Below are 26,212 nucleotides of genomic sequence, written 5' to 3'. Positions count from 1 at the left end.
TTCTATACGACAGCTCTGCAATAATAAAGCTTGTATTTAATCAGCGAGTCCGATGTATTGATTCACGCTGTTCAACCGCATGTTTTATTGAAAAGAGAAATATTAGAAACACCTCTCAAACTCATGCTTAATTCAATACCAATAACCCTAGAGGTGATATATTACAGGAAAAGCCTTTTGTATTTAATAAATCAGTGGGATAATGATGCAATAAAAGAAATGAATGTTTTTTCTGCTGAGTCAGTTGAGCATCTAACTATCGGAGGTTTTTGCAGCGACAGAATCTTTTTGTGAAGAATGTTCAACCCTCCGACAGAGTTCAGAGGCTTCAGGATCACAGAAACCCGCAGAGCAGACACCTGGTGGCTCAACACTTTACACTGGTGCCATGTTCCATGTGTCAGAACCGTGTGAAACTGAATCAACTCCTCCGAACATCAAACACTCAATAAACACAGGATTTCCTGCACCGCTGCTCTTGTAATTCAGGCTTTAAAGCGTTTCCTCCAGCTGAGACGTCAGCGGAGGTTTCGAGCTTTGTCGTCTCCCGAGTCTGACGATTAAAGAATGTGTTTCATCTTATGATGAATTTTGTTACACTGTGATTTTTTGAGAACAAAAGCTGTGTCATTCAGCAATTAACTTCCCTGCAGATTGATGTTTTTATTTAATAAAAGGGTAAAAGTGTCCTGCGGAAATTAGCAGATGTTTTTATCTTATGTGAGACGGGCTTTTTGCTGCCCTGGATTACCAGTGTGAACTGTGACTTTCAGTTCTTTACACCAGCTCCACTTGCTAATGTGCCACGTGTTTGTGAGGCTGTGAGACATCATGTCTCCGAATCCGAGAAAGATGCTTTCAAATCCGTTTCGTACGGCGGCTCGGTCTGACAGCACCGGGGGGGGGGGAGAAGCCGCAGCTCAGAGAGACTACTTAAGATCTTGTGTTTGTGTTGGAGGTTATTTTGTTTGTGCTGAACAAACCGAATCCTCGGATGACTGAATCTATAAAAACAATTCCGAATTATGCATATTCCAAAATCCCTGTGTTGTATGAAATTCTGGTTGAAAGAGTGTTGTTTACATAAGCAAACACAGAAATTCAAAGAGGTTTTTTTTTGAGCAGCTGCGGCGCTGCATAGCTACAGTGTTTGTTTTCCCTGCTGTAGTAAAGCCGTCTGTTTTGAGGTTTGCATAAACACGTCCATCAAACGGGAGTTTACTGCAGAACACAGTAACTTATCTTTATGAACTTCTATCACATCGGAGAGAAAGTAAGTTGGGTCACAGTTGTTGAGTTGGACTCAGAGATGCTCCCCCCAAGACACAGATGTTTATGTCCAGATGTTGTGTAGATGCTGTTTTCTGTTTTGCCACATTTCTTATCGGTAGTTTACATCTTTCACGATGTTTTAGAACAGACGGAAAGTCAGTAGTTTGGTGTTGATTAATTTCAATGCTTTGGATGAACTTATCCAAGGTCAAAGGTAAAGGTCACTGTGGCTTCACAAAACAGGTTCTTGGCCTCTTGAACATTATATCTTGTAAGTCTGCCTTTCTGGGAGATTCAGTTTTTCGAAGCTGACGAATTTATCTTCAACTTCACGACCTCACCTTCGACTCACACAGTTTTCAGGTCCAGCAGTGTTGTTGTTGTTGTTTTTCCCGTCTCTGCCTCAAAGCCTCACCTGTCCCGCCTTCCTCTCTCCACAGCGTCGCAGTGGGTGTGGGTTTCTACGGCAACAGTGAGACCAACGACGGAGTCTACCAGTTGACCTACTCCTTGTACAACGCCAATCACACGCTGGGCGGCGTGGACAGTCTCGTAAGCAAAGACACACACACACACACACACACACACACACACACACACACACACACACACACATACACACACACACACACACACACACACACACACACACACACACACATACACACACACACACACACACTCCTCACATGTTCCTGTATGAAGTAAGACACGTTCAATTCAGCTCATTGCGTTAGGGTTAGGGTTAGACACCCAGATTACAGATGACGGATCCATTCAGCTGTAAACAAACTGCTGGGAAGTGAAGGCTTCAGAAATATTACAGAGACGCTCGCTCACACAAAAGAGGAGACGAGCCCAGAGGACACAGTTTAGTTTCCCTTAAGAAGGGTTTCATGGTCTTTTTATAGCTTTTTACCACAACACACAAATTGACAGACTCTCTACACAAAAACTCACTGGTTCCAGACAGACATCTCTCTCTTTCTCTCTCTCTATCTCTCTCTCTCTCTCTCCCTCCCTCTCCCTCTCTATCTATATCTCTATCTCAAGTTATCTCTATCTCTCTCGCCCTCTCTCTCTCTCTCTCTCTCTCTCTCTCTCTCTCTCTCTCTCTCTCTCTCTCTCTCTCTCACCCTGGCCTTGGCAGAAACAGAGAGTCGTCCTGTGTCTTTCTTCTTGCGCTCGCTTTAGCTCAGTCCGTGTGCATGATTCCTTTTTTCTATTTTTATCGGGCCTCACTTCCCATCTAAGAGACGCTCATCACACAGACGCCCAAACTCACCACCGTCGCAGATTTCACACTAAACGACGAGGCGTCTTTCTTTTTCTAGTCGAGAGACAAACTCTCTACTCTAGTCTTGCCTTGAGACTTGTTTGAATTGATTTGTAGAATGACTTGAGAATTGTATGGATATACTTGAGATTTGTATTGAGGAACTTGAAACTTTTTGGACTTGTGTGTTGACTTGAGACTTGTGTGACTGGAAATTGTGTAAGGCCTTGAGACTTGTTCGTCCTGAGACTTATCTTGAAACTTGTATAGACTTAATTAAAGACTGTTAGAGATGTGTATTATCTTGACACTCACATAGATGGATTTGAGACTTGGCCTGACACTCATGGAGTCTGACTGGAGAATTGAAAATAGCTGCGGTCATCATTTGGTGTTTCTTTAATCAAGACCCTATAACACTATAAAATAAAGTGTACACTATATGCTTGATGGATATGAGTTTGCTGAAGATTAGCTGTGTGTGAGACCAGCAGTGGAATCAGATCCTCTGTGACTCACTGTTAAAGAGCAGGGATTAACTCTCCATCTGTGTTAATGCAACTTAATGTTGAGGCATGTGAGTCACTCTGTGTGGCCTCACTGATAAACCTGTCCGCACACACTACAGCTGTATTAAGTGGTATTTTAGGATGTGTTGCAGTGATGATGGAGGGAAAAAACGATCTCGGATTTGAACACAGAGGAGTCGTCGTCTCTGAAGCTTTCGGTGTTTCACTTTATAAATGATTTAAAGTGGAAACATGTAAGAACCCCCACGACCACTGATGTTGGAAGATCAGTCGAGAGTCCGCTGGGATTAGTTCTCACGTGATGTGCATTAACATGGACCATGAACACGCTGTTATCATGTTCCCCATATCATCAATACAAGCACATGTTAAACTTGTACCGCCCTAATACAGCAAGGAGGGGGGGGGGGTACAGTCTCCCTCTCATTTCTAGGATGTTTGAATTGATGTTCAGTGATCGTCTGGTATTAATCTTGCGCAGCTCCTAGCCTCATTAATTCCTCAATGTCACAGTAGAGAGCGGAGAGGAATCATTTGCATGTATCTCATGAAGCGAAGGCTTGTTGGTGCGTCCTCTGGGACGTGTGAACCCACACAAGGACATAATTGGACACGGTGGTCTTTCTTTTAGCATCTTAATGCATGTGAGTGCGTGTGTGCGCATGAGTGAGTTCATCGCAAGCGGCTATAGACTGCTGAGGAGTGGAGTTCTCGGAGTAGGACAAAGAGCCCAGTGTGCCACACACGGTTCCCAGTCCCCCCCCACCTAATCAACCATGAGCCCGGGAGACAAAGCCCTCTGATGGGGGGGGGACACGCAGCTATGCTCGCCCGTCTTGAGTGGCAGAGTCGGGATTGGAATTGGCATTGAAATCATTGACAAAGACGGCTCCGCTGCCCTCTGGCCCACACAAACGCCTTTTAGCCGGGCTCCATGAGCGTTCAGAAACCGGTTAGCTTCTAAAGACTCGGTGTGTGTGAGGGAGGAAAAGGACGGAAGTTAGATTCATTATCAGAAGAAGCGTTTTGTTTATCGGCTGCTGTTTAAAGGCGATTGGTTACAGTCTGTAATATATGCTCACGATGTGTTTACGAACATATACATCGTAGACTCTCACGCAAAAACACGATATTTATTTGTGAGGATCTGAAATAGGTGAAGGACTTTACATCAACAAGTTGTGTAACAGATACAAATTATAATCATATACATTTATGGGTATAAGCATCTGGTACAAATTAACTAAATGCAAATAGATGAGAGAACAGAGGTCAGTTTTTTAAATCAAGATTTAATTAAAGTGCATTATTTTGAACAGCGCAATTAGATTATACGAAGTCAACTACAAGGATTTGTTTTATTGTGAAAGACCACACTACCTTTGACCTTAATCAAAATGGATCATGTGAAGACCCCAGTGGTGAAAAACCTTCTCTGTGGCTTTGCTGCTTGTAAAAAGTGCCAACAAGTATTAGCGTCCGATAGCCGTTTGTGTAGCACGTGTAAGGTTGCAAAGGGGCGGAAAGTTTCTGGTAAATTTCCGGAAACTTTCCACGGGAACATTAAGCTCGGGAATTTTTTGGAATTTAGAAAAAAAAAACTATGCAAATTAAATGCTGAGCAATAAAAACATCATTCAAAACTCTATTTTAAAGATGTATGGAATGCAGCACACGCTGCAGGTTGAGTTTCAACCCTCCACTGTGCATTCTTCCATCACATGCACAGATAACTCCCAGCATCCTTCACTCTACAGCAGGGCTACTGAGGCCTGCTGTAGTGTGCAGGACTAGTCAGGTAAGTTTCGATGATATTACTCGGCAAAATATATTAGCATGCTGATTGAGGATTGTTCATCTGTTCATCTAGCCTGTTTCCATTCATTTATCCATCAATTGTAAAATATGTTTACAGACAATTCCAATAGTTTGGCTAACTATTTATATCTCTGGCATTGCATTAGTGTTTTTTTACAAACTTTTTTCTCATCTTATTCTACAGAACAATGCCACGTGCACTATCTCATGTGTGGAGACATTTCACCCCATCCAATGTAGAAGGAAAGGCTGTGTACATTTGCAAATACTGTACAAAGACCTATGTTAAGAATGACACAACGATGCAGAAGCATATAGTCAAGTGCCCAAAGTTTCCTCAGGGCTCAAATCAGCCTATGACACAACAAAATGTTTAAATGTATGTCTGTATATGACAAGGTAAATACAGTTAGTATAAATTACCCACAACATTTCCAGTTTATTCCCGTTAATTCCCGTTAATTCCCATTAATTCCCATGGAAAGTTTCCAACTTTGAATATTCCCGGAATTTTGCAACCCTAAGCACGTGTGTTGCATCATGGGTGATGTGTTGGGTCGTGGGACATGTGGTAACAAGTCCGGGGAAGGGTCCGGATTTGGAGATAATTGCAGGCATCAGGTCCGATGTGGACTCCAGACTGGATCATTTATCTGTGCTGCAGTGGGACTGATGGGACGTCTAGTGTTTAACCACACTAATAATAACTTTATTGTTTGGGGATGGATGTTGCTAGAGGACTTGGCAGCCGGCAGTCACTGGGCTGATGCCGGGGTCAGCCAATGAGCCTTTGGCCAGAGCTCAAAAGCAGATTGGACGTTGGCCGACTGCATAATTACTGACATGCATATTTCCACACCATTCTCATAATGAGCTTGTTGTAATGACACAGTCTAATAAGCTCTTATTAGCTCTCTTCATGAAGAGGGGGGGAGGGGAATCACACAGAGAGAATAGCTCCACGCAGACGCTGGAATTCAGATGGCCTTGGCGAGAGTTGAGATTTCGAAGGACTGGGCCATGTTCTCTTTCACAGTCTGACCCTGTTTCAGCTCCAGAAATAATATTTCTGGGAAACCGAAGTCCTCAGAGGAGTTCAAGTATTTTTGGGACCTGGTGCTATTGTTTCAAAGAGCATAAAATAGAGTTTGACAATCCATCATTTACTTTGTGATAAGAGCGATTGTGGAATGGTCTGGGTAAAGGACTCAGATATGCAGTTGAAATCACTTTGTTTGTTGTGTTTTACTGAAAATGAAAAGACTCCTGACATTATCCAACTAGTTTCAAGTTGTTTTTCATGTTAAACTTTCTCCACCAGCCACAGAAAACACAACGAGCTCACGATGACCGACTGAGTCGATGCTGTTTTTGAAGCTTAGTGCAAGTATTGTGTTTTTGAAAAGAGGAGCTCGGTCTCAAGATGAAGCTCTTACTCGAGTGGGTTGAGGTTCCAGCTCCAGAGCTATTTGGGTAGATGACAAAAGAATGAGGTTGCATGAACAAAAAGGCTGAAATGGGGCTGCAGCTCCTTTGGGAGACACAATAACACAAGAACCTTCAGAAAGATGATTCTGGGAAACGCCTACATTGCAAAATCAGACGGATAGACAGAGATTATTAGATAGATGATGAAATATCTGTTGTGGGAATATGAGCCTATGGTTTTCATACTTTACTGGAAAAGTTTAATCTTAAATTCTGGTCCCTCATTCAAACAGCTGGGTCCAAATGTAAAAAATCCCTTTGACATCCAGTTTGTGCTTTGAACTAAATGTGCTGCTGGGTGCGCTCCAGTTGAGATGTGACTAATGGACACATTTGCTGACTTCCCTATTCTTGAGAGGCTGGCTGGATGAGCTGCCATGTAAAGTTAGGTGAAGTGAAAGTGCTTGACGCTGGGGTCAAAGGTCATCTCTGCAGCCAAACCAGTAACTGCCTAACCCCCCCGACCCTCTCTCTGAAAAACAAAACCACAGACAGAGACAGATTTGTGGAACTGCTCTCATCTGGTTGTGTCTCACTGTATTTGTAGCTAATAGCCGTATAATCCCACTTCCTTCATTCGGATAGCAATTTTTTATTGTGTTGGCCTTTGCTTTTGCAGAAACCCTGATTTAATGGCTAAACCCATAAATGTTTGTTAGTCCTTCTGCAGGAGAAACCTCCTAGAGCGCCGTGGTCATCAAATATCCGAGAGGGTGAAACGTAGATGGGAAAGGATGTATTATTAAAGCGATGTTCCACCCAGCACTGAAGATGTTCTGATCTTCGAGGTGACCGAGCTGCAGAGGCACTTCAGACCCATGTTCCATTTCATGCTCTAGCTCCCACATTCAATTTTAATTGAAGGCAGTCTCTCCACTTCCACGCATGCAGAGACAATGAGTCTCAGCGAGAAAAGAGGATCTGAACCTTTTGTTTAACTTCTACAAATACGCTCATCGGCCTTTTATTGAAGCGATAACTGTTCAAGTACAGAATATAGAGGAAGTGACTCGAGGCCGTTTGCACAGCAGCTGAAGTGAGAACAAATTAGTTCATGGACGAAGAAGAAGTCAATGGCAGAGTCTTGTTGTGAGAGTGACGTGGAATTAACAGATTTTAAATTGGGAATCTGAAGCTTATCGAAATGTTAGTTGTATTTTCTTGACCCAAGTTCCATCTTTCCAACGAATTTTGTGGAAATCCGTTCTGTACTTTTTGTGTTATCCTGCTGACAAACAAGAAAACAAGCCAATGGGCCAAAGCAGAAATCCCTCCTCATCAGACACCGGCCTGCAGGGTGTGATTCACAACTTTCAAAACAAAACAAGATGAAAAACAAGCTATATACCGGTTCAATTAGGAGCCTGACAGTTTCTGCGAGGTTTGTGTCTTAGATTTAATTAAAAATGTCCCTTTACAGCTGCTCTGTGTTTGACGCTTCCCCCCCCCGAGGCCGCGGCTCGAGCCCGGCTGGCTTAAAGATAGAGCTCAACTTCTGGTGAAGGGAAGTGGGATTTCTATTGAGGAGAGAGTGGGAGGATGTATTGTCGAGTTGGGGACTTGACCCACATGTTGGCACTTCAACTAAGTCTTCTACTTCCTTTCTTGATCCTGAGATATGGACTCTTAGAGGAAAAAATACTTTGACATGGATTAGATTAGGATGAGGCCTGCTGTAGTGTGCAGGACTAGTCAGGTAAATTCAGATGATATTACTGGGGAAAATATATTAGCATGCTGATTGAGGACTTTGTATCTGTTCATCTAGCCTATTTCCATTCATTTATCCATCAATTATAAAATATGTTTACAGACGATTCCAATTGTTTGGCTAACTATTCATATCTCTGGCATTGCATTAGTGGTTTTTTACAAACTTTTTTCTCATCTTATTCTACAGAACAATGCCACGTGCACTATCTCATGTGTGGAGACATTTCACCCCATCCAATGTAGAAGGAAAGGCTGTGTACATTTGCAAATACTGTGCAAAGACCTATGTTAAGAATGACACAACGATGCAGAAGCATATAGTCAAGTGCCCAACGTTTCCTCAGGGCTCAAATCAGCCTATGACAAAACAAAATGTTCATATTTATGTTTGTATATGACAAGGTAAATACAGTTAGTATAAATTATCCACAACATTTCCAGTTTATTCCCGTTAATTCCCGTTAATTCCCATGGAAAGTTTTCAAGTTTGAATATTCCCGGAATTTTGAAGTAATATTTGTCATATAGTTACTCACGTAAACAAGAACCTTTAAGAATTTTTTTCTTTCGGTTACAACCTACATTTGATATTTGGGGACATATCATTTCTTATGCATCTTCTTTATATAAGTTTTTTAACCTCCAGCGTGCAAACCCTAAAACGAAGTCTCCTTCGCACATTGTTTCTGTGTAAAAAGATGTGAGGCTTCTCAAATGTCCTCAAAACACCAGACGGAGATAAAGACAGAGACGACCGGGACTGGGACTCATATCTTCTTGATCGGTGCGGATCACTTAAGGATCAGATAGAGAGGAAAGACAGATTATCCGGATCGGTTGTCTCCCCGAGCGTTTCAGATAAGATTCTCACACACGAGTCAAGGATCAGATACGAGGCTTCATTTCTCATCTGCAGATTTCATCTCCTCGGTCTCGGGAGGAAGACGCAGTGTCGATGAGCGAGATAACAAACCACAGGCGTGTGTCCTGTGTCTCTCTGCGGCTGACTCAGCGTGGCTCTGTTTCCCCATTTAAAGAACTAAAGTCATTATGTGTCACACTTTTATTTGATTAGAAGATGCTTTGTGTGTTTTTCAGATGGAAAAATTTGACAAAAATCTGTTTTGGAGCCATCTGTAATCATTCAAGTGCATTCTGTGACACGGCCACAGGGGGAGCCAGAGCAAAACAATTCTAATTCTACTCATAGTGGCTTTAAAGATGCTAATAATAATTTATACATCAGTTTTGCATTCAAGTTAACCAGCAGAATTAATTACACGGAGAATATGTTTATATTTTTGTCTTATCTTAAAAGTACAATATGTAACCTCGGCCACTAGGGGTCCCTCGGGGTGAGTTGTCGTCTTTACCGACATTTCTTGTCCCACAACAATAAAATATCTGATGTCTTTCGCTTGATGAAAAGAGAATCTGTCTTCTCAGATTTCTTTCGCTTGTTGAAAAGAGAATCTGTCTTCTCAGATTTAGTTCAATAGTGAATGATCTGAGGAAACTTTGTTTTCTTTGTGTAGCGCACAGATCTCAGTGAGTCACGGAGGTCTCTCCTCTTTTCTTTCCTCCTTTCATTCCTCTCTTATTTAAAACTGTTTTCTCCTCACTTTTTCCATACAGGCCTTGTGCTGCACTTTGAATGCAAACCCGACTAATTACTTCCACACAACCTCTCCACGTCCCAGCTCCAGCGAAGCCGGTCCCTGATAAACACGGCAACGATATGAGTTGTCTCTCTGGTGAATGCCAAGTACCCAGAGCTGAATGAGAGCGTTTATTACTCTTTTTAATTATCAAATAGCAGGATGTCTGTCCCTGTAAACACTTTCGGCCTTTAAGCAAAGTAATTAAACCAAAGTAAACGGTTCGTGCTTGTACAGGAGAGATGCCCTCCCCCCCCTACGTATACTGTATAAAGTGGTCGTGTAGTGTTTGGCCGATGAGGTAAAAATCAGAGTCAGTCTGAATGAGTTTATTTGTGCTCAGAGTATCACGTGTCCCCTTGTGGATTTGATTAACTCCGAGATCTCACGGTTCAAACAGGTCGACAAACAATCGCTCTCATCAACGAGGAATCACTTTGGAAAATCAGTCTCACGAAATAACGGGAGGTGGAATACAGAACTCCACGCTGAGCCAGAGATCTTCACCTCGGGCTTCTCCAGTTTGGGTTGTTTTCCAAGCTGAGTGGTTTTCTCTCAACGGAGCTTTTCACCGAACGCCCACGCTCACTCGTCCCGCTCGCCCACACACCGTCGGTAACGCGGAGCAGAAACAACCTCATTTTCAGGCCGATCTTCACCTTTGGTCACTTTGTTTTGGGAAAAAATCTGAATTGATCAAAGGCTCCCGACGGGATTCTGCTCTGAGCTCAGCACGAAGACGAGCATGAGGAAAATATCTAGTTTTAGCAGAGAGGTGGAGGGTATTAAAATATGATCCTCTCCCAGGAGAAGTAATACACGCGGCCGGCAGCTTTAGAAAACACGAGCCTGACTGATGCGCAGCCACCAACAACACAACCAAGTGTTCATCAGTGCACACAGCATCACTTTGAATTAGGGTTGCAAAGGGGCGGAAAGTTTCCAGTAAAACAAACTTTTTTCTCATCTTATTCTACAGAACAATGCCACGTGCACTCTCTCATGTGTGGAGACATTTCACCCCATCCAATGTAGAAGGAAAGGCTGTGTACATTTGCAAATACTGTGCAAAGACCTATGTTAAGAATGACACAACGATGCAGAAGCATATAGTCAAGTGCCCAAAGTTTCCTCAGGGCTCAAATCAGCCTATGACACAACAAAATGTTTATATTTATGTCTGTATATGACAAGGTAAATACAGTCAGTATAAATTACCCACAACATTTCCAGTTTATTCCCGTTAATTCCCATGGAAAGTTTCCAACTTTGAATATTCCCGGAATTTTGCAACCCTTCTTTGAATCAATGACTTTTCATTTAAAGCTGTTTTCCGACATGATCTGTGCGATGTTCAGGATAGTGTGTGTTTAATCAGGCAATATAGATATTTGAATCTTTATTATGCCACTTTCAGTTTCTAGCTCGGTTTCCCTCTCCCACCTGCAGCATCGTTTCATCTTTCACCCCCCCCCCCCTTCTCCTCTGGTCCCCTGCAGGTCACCGGCACCATGGGCAGCATGAGGAGCGGCCTGCACCAGCACCTCGCCCGGCTGGACGAGATCTTCGCCACACGCGGTGACTTTGTGCAGACGCTGCAGTTCATGCAGCAGATGGCTGACAATGTGATCAAACAGCTGCTGGGCCTGCCCGACTGGGAGGCGGCCAAAGTGGACCTGGCATCCATCGCTGATCAAACGGCCATCGTGGAGTACTACAGGTGAGGAGCGGAGGAGTGCGGCTTGCACGATACAGGGCGGCCACGGGTTGGGTTTGGACTCACAACGCCATGATGCTCCAGATGTTCAGGTTAAGAAAGAGAAAAAGCCTCATGAAAACAGCTTTAACCCTCGAACCAGGTCAACCAGCTACAATAAATTTAAAAAAAGGCAAAGATACAAGACTGTGTACATAATTATTGTAAGAGTGAAGTAACTGCTGGTCGACATGATCTTCCCGGTTATAGTAAACATTCCTATAGTTACAGCAAGCTCCACCAATCAGAGACGTCGTTATTACACCAGGGGATTATGGGTAATGAAGTGCTTCTCTTTGACACTGCAAATAACAAATGTGTGGCTTCTACAGAAGCATCTAACATCTTCTCACATCTTTTAACTTTTAACAACTTGTGGTAAGTCTAGCTCGGATGGTTAATTCAAATCGTATGGCTCATAATCAAAATCTTTATTCAGGAAATGAATAGATTTTCTAGTCCAGGCTGATGATTTCAGTCACAAGGGGGCGATCAGGATGCTTTGGCTTCACTTTTGAGGCGCTGTCCCGTCGTCCATCTTTATTTACAGTCTGTGTTCTAAACACTTATCCTCCGCTGATGTAGTGCAGTTGTTTCCATCCAGGACCTTGTCACATTATCGTTAATCTTCATCTCGGAGCAGAAACAGACAAAGTCCTGGCGTCGCCTCACCGGTTGTTTCTGTTCAATCTGCAGGAACACACAGGCTGCTGTGTTTGTATTGATCTGAAACGTGACCGATATCTCAGCTCCTCACTGATAGAGCAGCAGAGCGAGAGCCGACAGCGTAAACTGTGAATGGATTAATTATCACCGCCTCGTGCCGGAAAACTGTGTGTGTGTGTGTGTTGATTGAGCTTATCAGCGACTAATTGTTGTTGTTTTGCTGCTGTCAGTGTGTCTCCGTGTTGTCATCCAGAAACACTTTGTTCACTTTGCAAACTCGCACACAGGGATCGTTGTGTTGCTTTACGGAGTCATTACTAGGGTTGCAAAGGGGCAGAAGGTTTCCGGTAAATTTACGGAAACTTTTCAGAAACTTTCCATGGGAAGTTAAGCTCGGGAATATTGGGAATTTTGAAAAAAAAAAAAAAATTCCCAAATTAAACGCTGAGCAATAAAAACATCATTCAAAACTCTATTTTAAAGATGTATGGAACGTTGAGTTTCAACCCTCCACTGTGCATTCTTCCATCACAAGCACAGATAACTCCCAGCATCCTTCACTCTACAGCAGGGCTATTGAGGCCTGCTGTAGTGTGCAGGACTAGTCAGGTAAGTTTCCATGATATTACTGGGGAAAATATATTAGCATGCTGATTGAGGATTGTTCATCTGTTCATCTAGCCTATTTCCATTCATTTATCCATCAATTGTAAAATAGGTTTAAAGACGATTCCAATTGTTTGGCTAACTATTTATATCTCTGGCATTGCATTAGTGTTTTTTTACATACTTTTTTCTCATCTTATTCTACAGAACAATGCCACGTGCACTATCTCATGTGTGGAGACATTTCACCCCATCCAATGTAGAAGGAAAGGCTGTGTACATTTGCAGATACTGTGCAAAGACCTATGTTAAGAATGACACAACGATGCAGAAGCATATAGTCAAGTGCCCAAAGTTTCCTCAGGGCTCAAATCAGCCTATGACAAAACAAAATGTTTATATTTATGTCTGTATATGACAAGGTAAATACAGTTAGTATAAATTACCCACAACATTTCCAGTTTATTCCCGTTAATTCCCATGGAACGTTTCCAACTTTGAATATTCACGGAATTTTGCAACCCTAACTGTAAACGAACTGAACCATGATATTAAAGCATGTGGTCTGAAAACATCTTCCTCCTCTTGCTGTTCTACATGAAGCTGATGTGAAGATGACAGGGACATCTGAGTGAGGCAGTGTTTTTTTCGTAATCAACCTTTTACAGCCGAAGCCGCTTGAGTGGCCCTCAGCTGTCCGACATGATTTCTGTGAGAAAAGTGTTTTTCTATTATACATTCATGAAACCAGCCCGTTCCCCCCCCCCCCCCCCGGGCCTCCCTCGGCTGTACTCACTTTAATTAGATTAAGATAACACGGCGACTGTGTCACCCAGAGGAGCCTGCGTGTGCATGGTGTACTGTACCCGACTGCCAGGAAGATGAAACGAGGAAGATGTGGCATGGAGGTGGTGGCGAGGGAGAAAGAGAGAGAGAGAGAGGGATGAGATTAAAGAGAGTGGATGAGGAGGAGGAAGAAGGGAGCGATAGAGGAGAGCACGAGAGATGGAGGAGATGGATTCTGTAGAGTGATTGGGACAGACTGATGGGAAATATAAATTATAATTAAAACCGTAACAAGACCATAAAGTGACGGGAGAGAAGAGAGGGGGATGAACACAGAGTGAAACGAGTAGAAGATCGTTGGATGAGAGGAAAGAGGAAGATGAAGTGACTTTTACTCGATATATATATTGCAGGTTTTTGAGCTCGGGGTAAAAACGTGATTTTTTTGTCTTCAGGGTATAAAACATTCAGGCGTATGGATTTAAGTTCATTCATTAATAATCACCTGGACGGGTTTAATGTGTCCAGCCACAAACTGACTGCTCACACAACAGATGCATCCACGGAGGAGACACACACACACACACACACACACACACACACACACACACACACACACGCAGACACACACACACACACACACACACACACACACACACACACACACACACACACTTCAAATGACAGCTATTCCATGTGCCTGAGGTGAAAGTACAGTAAGTGGGACACTCACCTTTTGGGTTCTGAGATCTTCTTGTTCCGTGTGAGAGTTAAAACGAGCTTCACAGTTTTGAGTTTGTGACTTTGAATCTCACGTCTGCAGTTTCTAAGATTCCTTAGTGAATGTTGTTCCAGATTGCATTAACCAGAATGTCCCTTTAACCCAAACTCCCCCAGGCTTGGCTGCAGGACCCCCAGTGATCATCAGTCTCTAACTGTTCTCCGTCTCTCTGCAGATGGCTCACCTACCTGCTGCTGCTCATCCTGGACCTGGTCATCTGCCTGCTGGCCTGTCTGGGTCTGGCCAAGCAGTCTCGCTGGCTGCTCACCACGTGAGTCTAATGTGCCCGGTGATACTGAGCTGTTTACACAGACACAAGCTGCTTTTTTTTTACTTTGGAATGACTGGAAGCAATCTGTTCCATATGACTGTATTTTAATGTTACCCTACTGCACAACAGGTAGGATTGAAGAGAGGAGGCAGGGCCGAGAAGAAAAGTGGTGGATTTTCAGATTAGTAAATCAGAGCTAACTGGGAGCAACCGTTCTCTTAATAATTGAGAAATCTCTATGTCCGACCCTTGATTTTCTCTGTAGCCGCTCATACAAAATGCTGCAGAATTCAAGAGCCAAGCAGGTGCAGTGTTAAATATTCTGGATGTATATAAAAACAAAGAGAGTAGGTTCAGGCTGGAGCTGATACTGATTTCATCGATTCTGACAAAGACGCGTTCTCAAATAAGTCTGAAACCGGTCAGAATGTGAAATACCTGGAAAATGAGCCGAGCTGCAAAACTACAAAAATCCGGAAACTGCATTTTGTATTTGTTTATGCATTAGTGGTCAGATTTCCATTATTTCTCCAGATGTTACACCAACAAATTGATCATGCACAATCCTTCTATGTCCTCATGGCTAAAACCAGGCATATGTATATGTATATTTTCTCCCAGTAACTCTAAAGGCTAAAGAGTGGAGTCTACACCACTGTCAGTTTAACAGCCTCTCCCCTTGTTGTCCTGATGAGGATTATTTTTATTTCATGAGGCAGCAGTTCCTCCTCCTCCCATTGGAAACCGCCTGTGACTGAAGCAGCCCAGTACTGGATCCCACTGCCCCACTGGCCCTGGTACATTTCACCAGTTGCCTCCGAGCGTTGCCAGTGGTGGGTTGAGTTCGCTCAGAGTCTCCGTCTCTCTGGCTCTGCTCGACAAATGGGACGGGAGAGCAGAGGAGATGTGGGAGAGCGGAGCCATTTGATGTTATCGCTCTAACTCCCTGAAAATCCTTATTCCAGCGTAACACTCGACCGGCTCCTAAGTGGCTTCACACAGGAACTACATTCGATACAGAGACTGTATCTGCAGCACAGGTTCCTGCCAGTGTAAAACCCAGCCCAGTATGGTGGACCAATGGTGGACTGGTGTTTAATTATTCAGCTTTGTATTTTTAGGCCTTTTTTCTTCCAATTCATATTTTATTGATTTTACCTCTTATATGTGCCAAGACAACAAGCTAAATAAATCATGAATGAAAGCAGATGCAGTGAAATTTAAAACGGCCAAAGGGAGGAAAAGAATCAAAATCGAAACAACATTTATGACAAGATAAGATTATATTACATAACATAGCATAACATACGAGAAGAAATAAGAAAAGATACGATCACATAACATAATATAGCATAAGACAGACATGTTCTGTGTCACAGCAGCAAAGGAGATGGTAGAAATGAGAAGGAAAGAAATGATATTTACAACGTAAACACAATCTTTACATTGTGACTGTGTGTGTACTGTATGTGTGTATGTGCAGTCAACTGTATCTACAATATAATCTATATTCAAATGCACTTCACCTCCTCTTTCACTTAATCTCTTCAGATTGTCCACAGTTCACCAGCGTCTCTGGTGGAATGTGATTTCTTTCCTTTCTGCTGTAGCGCAGGGTCCATGGGGCATGAAACCCACCCGGGCCTCCCTTCATGCAGCCGAGCGTCACTCTGTCTCTCTCAATCACTCACTTCAGGGTGTGAGCCGTGCTACACTCGCCCTACTAGCCACAAACCAACCCCCATCATCCCCTTCTGCACACACAAGATATGAGTCAGTGTCAAAGAGTGTAACTCCCCAGAGATGCTCTCTTCCAGTAGAGTGGAGGTGGTTGGAGGCACGGGGGGGGGCGGCCGATTACACTCTCGGGGCCGATACCGGCTCGTTCTCTGGTGCTTGTTGCCGACAGGCCCCGGTGTAACAGCTCAGACGTCGAGGTGCGTCCACGAGGGAGAGAGACAGATTCCCGCCGACCTTTCTGTCAGCCGCGGTTACGTTTCTGTTTCTCGAAAGGAAAAAAGTTGCTGTTCAGTTTTTTCTCTGGTGGCATTTTTTCAGCCTTTGAACACATTTCCCTCTACGTTCCTGTAGTAGAAGGAGAAATGTCAGAGAACAACATCTGAAAGTACATAAACTATGGAGTGAACTGAAGCGTAAAATGTCAAGATGTAAACATGACATATTTTAGACCTTTCTGGGCTTTGGTTTACAGACTGCAGGGCTGCGAGTCCACGGGAGTAAAGTAGAGTGGAAAATCATTTCCTCGGCTGACGAATTATTAGAGCTGTTCTGACCTACAGCGAAAAGAACGAGGGAAATCGTGCCGCGCTCAGACGAGAAACACGACTCCGGACATTCTCCGGAAATAATCCGGAGGGGCGGTGAGGAGGCAAATGTCAGAATCTGTTTTTCCTGCAAACTCCAAGTTCGGAGTTCGGCAGCGTGACAAAACAGCAGGAGAGTGTCCGGAGAATTCACCGCCAGCGAGTGATTGTGGAATATAAATATCTCAAGATAAAAAAGTAGAGCTACACACGAAGAAGATGCAAAAAAAGACCTTAAAACTGGAAAGACGATATTCAAAAGTATTTGGTGATAAACAAAAACACTAAAATTCTGAGGCGGGACATTAGATAGATAGATAGATGGATACTTTATTAATCAAGAGGGAAATTTAGAACATCCAGTAGCTTATACAGTTAACACTTAATCACCACACTGACATACATACATAAATCACATACAGACAATATATTTACAGATACAGGAATGGGATGCAATGATGTGATTGTGTCAGTGTCCAGTAGGGAAGTGTTCTCGTGCTGCTGGAGTGGAAAGTACAATAAAATATATATATATATAAAACAACAAAAATATATACATATATAAATATATAAATATATAAGAATATGTAGTGGTAAAGTCCGTGCATGGGGTAAGGCCAGTAAAGGGATGGACAGTTGGTTGGTATATAATAATGAGATCTGCTTCCTGAGGCTCTACCCAGGCTCCACCCCTCACTGAAATGTTCTGGACATTTGCCCGAGTTCGTGAAAGACAAAGTCCGTGTTTGAAAACAGCTTCAGACGCCAGATTGTTTCATAAACAAGGAAAGAAAAGAAGAGAAATCTTTGCCGCCTGGAGGAAAGTGGAAAGAGAAGCTTATGTGTAAAAGCAATGAAACTGTTCAGGTCACTTTGCACCAAGTGTCTTTAAGCCGGAGCTGAGTTCTGCTTGCTCATCTGATATCTTCTCTCTCTCTCTCTCTCTAAATGAAAGAAATGTGATGGTTGTGCAGGAAAACTCCTTCAGCTTGAAACCTGATGAATAACGGTGATTGCTGGTCTAGACAGAATCCAACAGAGGAAACGGTGTCGCTTTGAAATTACGCTCGTGAGCAACTTTACATTCGGCAGCGAAACGTAACTGAGCCCGAGGTTCGTTTTCATCAATGTAACAAGGAGACGATTTTAATTAACATCTGCCAAACGTTCACAGACGAGTAATTTAATTTCTTCCAAAACGATTAACTTTTTTTTATATTCATCTTTTTGTGGTCTTTGTTAAAAAACTTTTTGAATTTCAAGTTAAAACTTTTAAGAACATCTTTTTTAATCCTTTATTTATACAAAACATGAGAAGTGCTCTGACAGTAACCTTTACCAGAAAACCTTTTTTTGTTAATGGGTTAGGGTTAGAAAGTTAGTAATTAGATATATTCATTGACTTAAATCTTAAAATTAAAATGTTTGATATTTTTTGCAGCATCGTCCTCCCTTCGATTTAGTTCAACTTTATTCTTCTTCTCTTTTTCACTTTATTCTTAACATTTCCCCTCAAAATGCTAAAGAAGAAAAAGTAAAAAAAACACAGTTTAAGTATCCAGAAATACACCGGGGACGACGCATAGAGCAGTTCTGAATATTTAATTGTTTGCAGGAGTGATAATTGATTGAATGAATTTATTGATGAAGCCACAGTTCAGCTGCTGCAGGTCTCAGCAGGTTATTGATTTAGAAACGACTCAAGATGAGAAGCAGATTTGATGATTTATTCAAACTGCAGCTTCCGACCAAGGTGAAATCCCATAAAAACTGTGGAGTGAACTCAGAGGTCGTATCAATGCAGTTACATCAGGGACACGTATAGATATATGGACACTTTACAAAACCAATAGCTGAGACTTTAAGCTAAAAAACACATTATATATCAGTGAAGTGCCGTCTTGACAATTCTGTTCCATAAAATTCATAATCTGTGAGGAAGTTGCTCTGAATGAGTTTTAGTATGAGTTCCTCTGAAGTGACGACCAGGAGCCAGAGTTAGAACGTGAGAGGAAGATGTGAATAAAAGTGTGCAGGTTTTTATATTTTCCGTTGAGGAGAAGATCAAGGTCCCACTGTGATGTGATGCAGTGTGACTTGAGGCCCCGCCCCCCCCATGCTCACTGGCCCCTGTGACTCCTTCTCTGTATTTATATTTGCTTTGCGTCAGGTTTACACTCGATTTGCTGCTGCAGCTCGGTGGATCCTCTCTCTCGCTCGGCGGAGCACGACACGGAGTAAAGTCCTGCTTTGGTTTGAGCGTGACCTGCCGGCACCGAGGGGCCGTTCAGGGGGGCATCACCCTCGTGTGCCCGGCCACGTTGTGTCATAGTGTGTTTACAGAAGCTCAGACAGTCCAGTGTTACACAACCTGCAACAACACACAGACACACACAGGCCAGAAAAGTCCCCAACCACCTTTATTTTATTTATTTACCCTTTAAAAAAAACAGTTTCCTCTTGTATCGCACAGAATGACCTTAGTACTGTGACTAAAGACTGTAAATAAAGATGAACGACATGACAGCTCACCCAAAGTGTCGCCTCCTGGTGGCTGGCTACTGTATTGGTCATAATCCTTGCCTCCTCCATGATAGTGGATTGGACATGGACCAAAATAAGATCGGGCGGTTTCGTAGATTTCTCAGGATATGATCACGGATCTGGATGAAAATATTCAGACCTGTTTATAGGGACAGATTTCCACGAGTGTGTTTGGTGTAGATGCCGTCGTTCATGTTCCAGGATACTTTGAATTTTTGTTTGATATTGGGAGGAAATGGAAACGCATCGACCATCGACCATGGTTTTTTGTGAAGTACTGTCATTTTAGAAGGATTAGATGAAAGTGTTCAATATTCCCCAAGAAAAAACAACATTTTGAGAAAAGTCCGATAACAGACTTCTCTTCCTACGGCTTTTATCTTCACGTCATGCATTTACATTCAGACCTTTCACAGCCCTGAACCACAGTTACATTTGGGAACTGCTACCACTGATTTATGTACTTACATACATATAAAATGGTTCAGATCCCGAAAGATCCAAAAGCACATAACCTCGTAGCGTTATGCAGATATCTCCCTGCTCAGTGGCTCAGTCTGGGCTTTGTATCAGGGAGCAGGAGGGAGACGGGCCACGAGAGCGACTGCTGATAAAGAGGGAGGCAGAGAAAACATGTGGGAGCGAGGGTTTAATGGGAATATAGAAAGTGAGAAATGGAATAAAGATAAAGGAAGAAGGAGCGAAGCGTCTGGATTAGCCGCTGAGCTGGAGGACGTTTGTCAAGACGAGCGGGCCGCGACTGAACCTGGACATGCAAACACAAATTCTATTAAAACACTGGTGGAAACCCTAAAGTGCTGTGGTGGTGAAAGCAACAGGAGCTTATTGGATTTTCTGGAGATTATTCGACCCAATGAGAGTTGATCTACGATAGAACCAGGGTTCATCTTTTAATGGGTCGTGATCGTCTGTCTCACTGAATCAACACAGGCTCAAAAACACAAATCCTCTCATCTTGGAGTCGCTTTCTGACGCCGTGAGATCATCAGGGTGGGAAATACAACAGTTCTGTGACCTCAGGGGCTTGTAATCGAATGTAGGCCGGCGGAGGGGATCCGCTCGGCTGCTCGTGACGCTGCTGCAGCTGCTGCGTGTTGAGGTTGAAGAGTCGACTCCCACAGAAACAAACACAACCTCGGACTCGCTCCTGCTGATGACAGGCCAGTGAGATCACCGCTCCTGCCCCTCGAGGCTCGGGGGGGGCTGTTTCCTTTCTGCAGCAGAGGCCATCGTGAAAATGATTCCATCTGCGTCACTGTATTCTCAGGACTAAGTTTTCCTCCTGTTCCAACCTTTTGGGGGAGGGAGGGGTCACTCTTACTTTCATCAGTACAAAGTACAGTTTGAAGACGGAAAAGAGTTTTTTCCTTTTGGCGTTTCGAGAATAAAGAGGAAACGTTCACGATAAAGTTTAAATATCAAGAATACACTTTGAATTTAAAAACCTTTGAGACTTTTTCCATCTGCTAACACCAGTACATGTGATAAAACACCTTGAGCAGATCCATTCGTGCCATTTTCTTCTGAGAGACATTGGGCGAGAGACAGATCACGTCCAGGAAAGGTCGTCAGTCTATCACAGGGCTGACGTATAAAGACAAACAACCACTCACTCGTCGTGCTTTACAGAATACACTTGCCTTTGCCTCACACTCACACCTACGGAGTGATTTATCATGTGTTAATGAGTTTTCAGACTTAGAAGAGAGCAGAAAAAAACTTTCTCTTCAAGAGGAGAAACCAAACCAAGCTCCGAGAGACGGGAACCTGGCAGCTCACATTTCAACTTCAGTCTCAAAATGCGAAATATAAGGAATATGAGATTAATATACTTTATAATACGTGGAAACAAACACAACCTCATCAGTTTTCTAACAGTTTAGATGATGAGTGTTCCCGCTGTAATCAATACAAGTTACTGGAAGGACCTTGCGGCTGCAAATTGGGACGAGTGATGTAAATCATTAATCTCTTTGTTTCACTTGGATTGATTCCAGGCTTTTCTTGGTTTGGATAATTCTCATCTTATTCTACAGAACAATGCCACGTGCACTATCTCATGTGTGGAGACATTTCACCCCATCCAATGTAGAAGGAAAGGCTGTGTTCATTTGCAAATACTGTGCAAAGACCTATGTTAAGAATGACACAACGATGCAGAAGCATATAGTCAAGTGCCCAAAGTTTCTTCAGGACTCAAATCAGCCTATGACAAAACAAAATGTTTATATTTATGTCTGTATATGACAAGGTAAATACAGTTAGTATAAATTACCCACAACATTTCCAGTTTATTCCCGTTAATTCCCGTTAAGTCCTGTATATTCCCGTATATTCCCGTTACTTCCCGTTAATTCCCATGGAAAGTTTCCAACTTTAAATATTCCCAGAATTTTGAAACTCTATTTATAATACATGGAAACAAACACAACCAACTCAACAGTTTACCAACAGTTAAGATGATGATGAGTCGGTGGTCACAGCTTGTTTCCGGGATCACAGTGTTCCAGCTGTAATCGATACAAATTACTGGAAGGACCTTGCGGCTGCAAATCGGGACGAGTGATGTAAATCATTAATCTCTGTCTTTCACTTGGATTGATTCCAAGCTTTTCTTGGTTTGGATGAAAGATTATAAAACGAGCGAGTGTCTGTGGATGTGGTGATGATCCTGAACGCTGCTGTGTGTCTGTGCTCCTGCAGGATGATGGTGTTCGGCGTGCTGACGCTGGTGCTGAGCTGGACGTCTCTGGGAGCTGACCTGGCCACTGCTGTGGTGAGCTGCTTCACCTCCCCGACCCCCCCCCCCCCCCCCCCCCAGCGTGACCCGATATGAACCGGCACAAACCGGCCGGGCACTCAGTTCCTATCACGCCCTGTGACAGTGATGATAAATTGCTTTTACTACACGCACGCTGCACTTGAAAAATGTCTGTCTCTGTGTGAGGGGTTGTGTGAGAAGTGATGATTATACACTACATGCAGTGTCGTGTAAAAAAATATCTGCCGGGTGTCAGAGCACGAGGAGAAACTGTCTGAACATGACGATAGTTACAGGTTTCTCCTCTTCTCTATCATCTCAGGAACATATGCACCTCCTTTTTTAAATTAAAACATTTACATGAGACGGTGGAGCAGCGGTTTGACGGTTTGAATCCAGGTTCAGTCAGTTCCTGTCTTTGTGGAGTTGTCATGCTCGACTGTGTCTGCGTGGGATTTTTCTAAGTGCTGCGGCTTCCTCCCACAGTCCATACACATGCAGATTGGTGCTAATGGGAAACTCCAGATTAACTGTAGGGGTTTATGGTTGTTTGTCTCCCTTGGTGATGATTTAGCCTCTGGGGGCGACACACAAATCAGGCTTCTGGTGTCGACAATTTGCCGTCAACTGTTTCCACACAACATTTTTGGCTCGTCTCTATTAAAAGCTACGAATGCAGATACATTAAGAAGCCGATTCATTTGCATTTAAGCTTCCTTTGCTCTAAACATGAACCTGCGATCAAATCCTGCTGAAACACGAAGGCAGTTGTATTCACTTCGGTTGTGTTAGTCTGGATGGAGCTGAAACAATCATGTGAACAGTGTAGAGATCAGTTTTAAAATTACATCAATAGTATGGATGTAGCCTGTGTGTTGACCCTGTGATGGGCCAGGACGACCTGTAGAGGGCGCACCCCACCTCTTGCCCAACGTCACCTGGGATTGGCTCCAGTTTTTCCCCACAGCCCTTTTTAAGCCTTTTCATTTTAAAATCAGGCGTCTCACTAACCTCTTAAGGACTCATTGTGTTTTTTAACTGAGCTTTACTTTCCTCTCGCAGTGTCGTCTAAAGAACCTCTTGTTTCAACTTCAGCTTGTCCTCCTCTCAGTTTGTCTTTCACACTTCACCCTCCTGCACTTCTGATCTCTGCCATCAATCGGCACACCTCCAAAAATAAACCGAACAAAAGAACGAGCACATCCCCGAGTCCGCACCTCGTCAGCACCGTCACACGTCCTGAAGAACTCGAGTCAAAGTCAAGGATTATGACGAGAGGCTTTTTAAAGCTTATCAGACTGAATAAGGGAATAATTTCACTGTTGTGGTCCCAAAAAAAACAAAGAAGCCACTCAAACGTTCGAATGACCTGAAGGGAAATAATCGATGTGATGTATGAAAATAAGAAGAAGCATTTCAAGGAAAAGGATAAGCGCTGACTCACTTGCTTCAGGCGACTGTGCTGTGTTTCTCAGGATGTCGTGTTTTGACTCGGGGGGGTGCAGAGGATTGTTAACACGTGTGAATTAAGGTTGGGGATAATGAGCAGCAGGAGGCGCGATCGGTTCCACATCAGTCAGTGTCCTCGTCTCGTTCCTGTCGTCTCTACACTCTCCAGTGTCTGCGGCTGCTGAAATCCCGATACCCAAATCCAGGACACACAGGAAACGATGGATTTCTCATTAAATGACGGGTGATTCACAGTCGGGCTGCAGCTCGGTCACAGATGGTGTAGTGGGTGGGAAAGCGGGTGGAGAGTCCAAAGGGAATTCAGTCTCTGGGGAACATGAACGTCCAAAACAAATGTCACAAGTGACCAAACATAACAGGTTGAGTGTTCGACTGAGGGATCCAAATATAAGACATTCACTTTATAAAACCGTTTAACATGTCTCTCACATGATGTTTGAGCTCCTGATGACGAAACAGACTCACGTCTCATGAACACCAGTCATCCACAAAACTTTAATTTCATGTAGTCATGGTTTTGTCAGACGCTTTGGTCCGTAGTCACTACCTGGCTTTAAAGGAGAAATTGTGCTTTTCCAGTGTTTCTCTCTATTATATTGCTTATTTTGTGAATGTAAAAGTGTAAAATTTCTCCCCACAGAAAACACTGAAGCCCCAGAAACACCTCGTCAGTAGTTGTAATACCACATGACATCACAATGACCCACATCTGGCCACGCCCCCTTACGATGCCATGCCCACATTTCAGCTGACCTTGGATTGTAGCGTGAAACATTACATACGTTATAATGTGCTAAGTTCGTTTGTTGAAAGATATTTTAACATGATACTGATCCGTAGATGGGAATCTTCAATTTAAATATGTGCATCAGTAAATTAATGCACGATAGCGCCCCCTTCCTCACAGAACTCGTAATTACCGACAGTCGGGAATCTCCGAACTCTCCGATCTCACAGAATCAATCTTTTCTCTTCGATAACTCGAACAAACCAGCTCTTCTTCCTGCTATTCTTTCCTCGTTTCTAACAAACTGAGACTATTTTTCCAATCTTTTCTCATCTCTGTGTGGGGTTCATTAGCGCCCCCCCCCCCCCCCTCAGCTACACACAGTGTGTGTGTCCTGGGCCCCGGGGACATTCAGCATTCAGGCTGCACACTTTCCTGTCAGCGCTGTGCAGTGGAGTGAAAGCGGTGGTGAGGGACAGAACTGGATGATAAGAGAAGCTTCTCCTCTTTATTTCCTGGACCTGATTGTCTCCATTGTTAATCAGCTTCGTCGGAGGTGTTAATGAATTATTAATGTCATGCTCACCACTCACTGTTGGACACTCTTATTCACTGAGTCTCTGAGTTTTTAGATTTTTCATTTCGAGTGAACCATTTATTATCTGCGAGTCTTTTGTCTTTTCTCTCACGCGGCTCCTGTGTTTTTACTTTTCAGGGCACGAGTGATTTCTGTGTTTCCCCCGACAAGTTCGTCATGAGCCAGACGAAGAGCATCATCCCTGCTGGTGAGTGGGAATCATATCAGTTATGTTGCTTCAGTCACTGTTGCAAATGTGAAGAATAAAATTTGGATTTTTCTCCACAGATATCGTTCATTATTATCTTTACTGCAACCAGACGCTCTCCAACCCTTTCCAGCAGGTGAGAAATGACACGAATCGAACTTTACGATCAACTTTTCAACTACACAACCTTTTAAACATTTATTATTTAGAGTTACAGGTCAAAAGGCATTTTTATGGTATGATTCAAATGAGGGTGAAGATTTGTATTTTGTGTTTTCGTCTTCATTTGTTTGCAGTGAAGAAAAAAACAAAGTTTCTTATACAGAGCAAACTAAAAACCCAAGTTTTCTCTTTAGCTTTTTAACGTTTTTGTTCCCAAAACACAATCAAACACGAACAAACGCAGACAAAAACATAATCTCATCGGTGAAGGTAATTATTAAATTGAGAATAAACCTCAACACAAACCTACAATTTGATGCCACACACACATTTTGGTCGTTATTCAGAATTTAATGAGTTTTATTCCCAGCAGCTGCAGAGGTGTTTAAAATGCTATTTCTTTAAAAGTCTAATTAAATTTAAAGCAGCTCCTAACGATGTATTATTATAAAGTTATTTCGAGGCAGTTGAGAGTTAACGTCACCTTCTCGTCTAAAAAACGCTCTTCTTTTGATCTCATTCTGCTCAGTTTCAAGCCGTTTGAACTTAAATATCTTGACATCTTTTGACCTGTGATTCCCTGAACCGGAGCTGGAGGCTGAGTTCATGTCGCTGCCGCTCACGTCTCATCTTTGTCGAGCTCGTACTCTCCGGTCAGTGCGGTCTGTCTGTTCAGATCCTAAACTCACCTCAGAAACCCTCGGAGAAGTTAAAAATACTCGTCCTCTCTTCCTCTGCGCCTGTGATCCTTCGTTTCTGAGGCCAAAACCTTCCAAACTGAAACCAAACGGCTTCAG

The 26,212-nt window shown here is 43.1% G+C and overlaps 1 protein-coding gene across 2 annotated transcripts in view; it reads left to right on the top strand.

The window, feature by feature from the left end:
- Positions 1-26,212, top strand: part of ttyh2 (tweety family member 2) — a 54,241-nt gene that overhangs the window by 20,885 nt on the left and 7,144 nt on the right. For both annotated transcript variants that reach the window (XM_061094533.1, XM_061094534.1), the window contains exons 3-8: positions 1,713-1,824; positions 11,255-11,475; positions 14,526-14,621; positions 22,214-22,286; positions 25,184-25,253; positions 25,334-25,389. In XM_061094533.1, coding sequence (XP_060950516.1) covers positions 1,713-1,824; positions 11,255-11,475; positions 14,526-14,621; positions 22,214-22,286; positions 25,184-25,253; positions 25,334-25,389 — 628 coding nt within the window. The remainder of the gene's footprint in view (positions 1-1,712; positions 1,825-11,254; positions 11,476-14,525; positions 14,622-22,213; positions 22,287-25,183; positions 25,254-25,333; positions 25,390-26,212) is intronic.

This window comes from Limanda limanda, chromosome 21, assembly GCF_963576545.1.
Source record: "Limanda limanda chromosome 21, fLimLim1.1, whole genome shotgun sequence".
Taxonomy (NCBI): domain Eukaryota; kingdom Metazoa; phylum Chordata; class Actinopteri; order Pleuronectiformes; family Pleuronectidae; genus Limanda; species Limanda limanda.
Note: the sequence above shows the minus strand (reverse complement) of the source record. Positions and strands in the feature narration are given on the sequence as shown.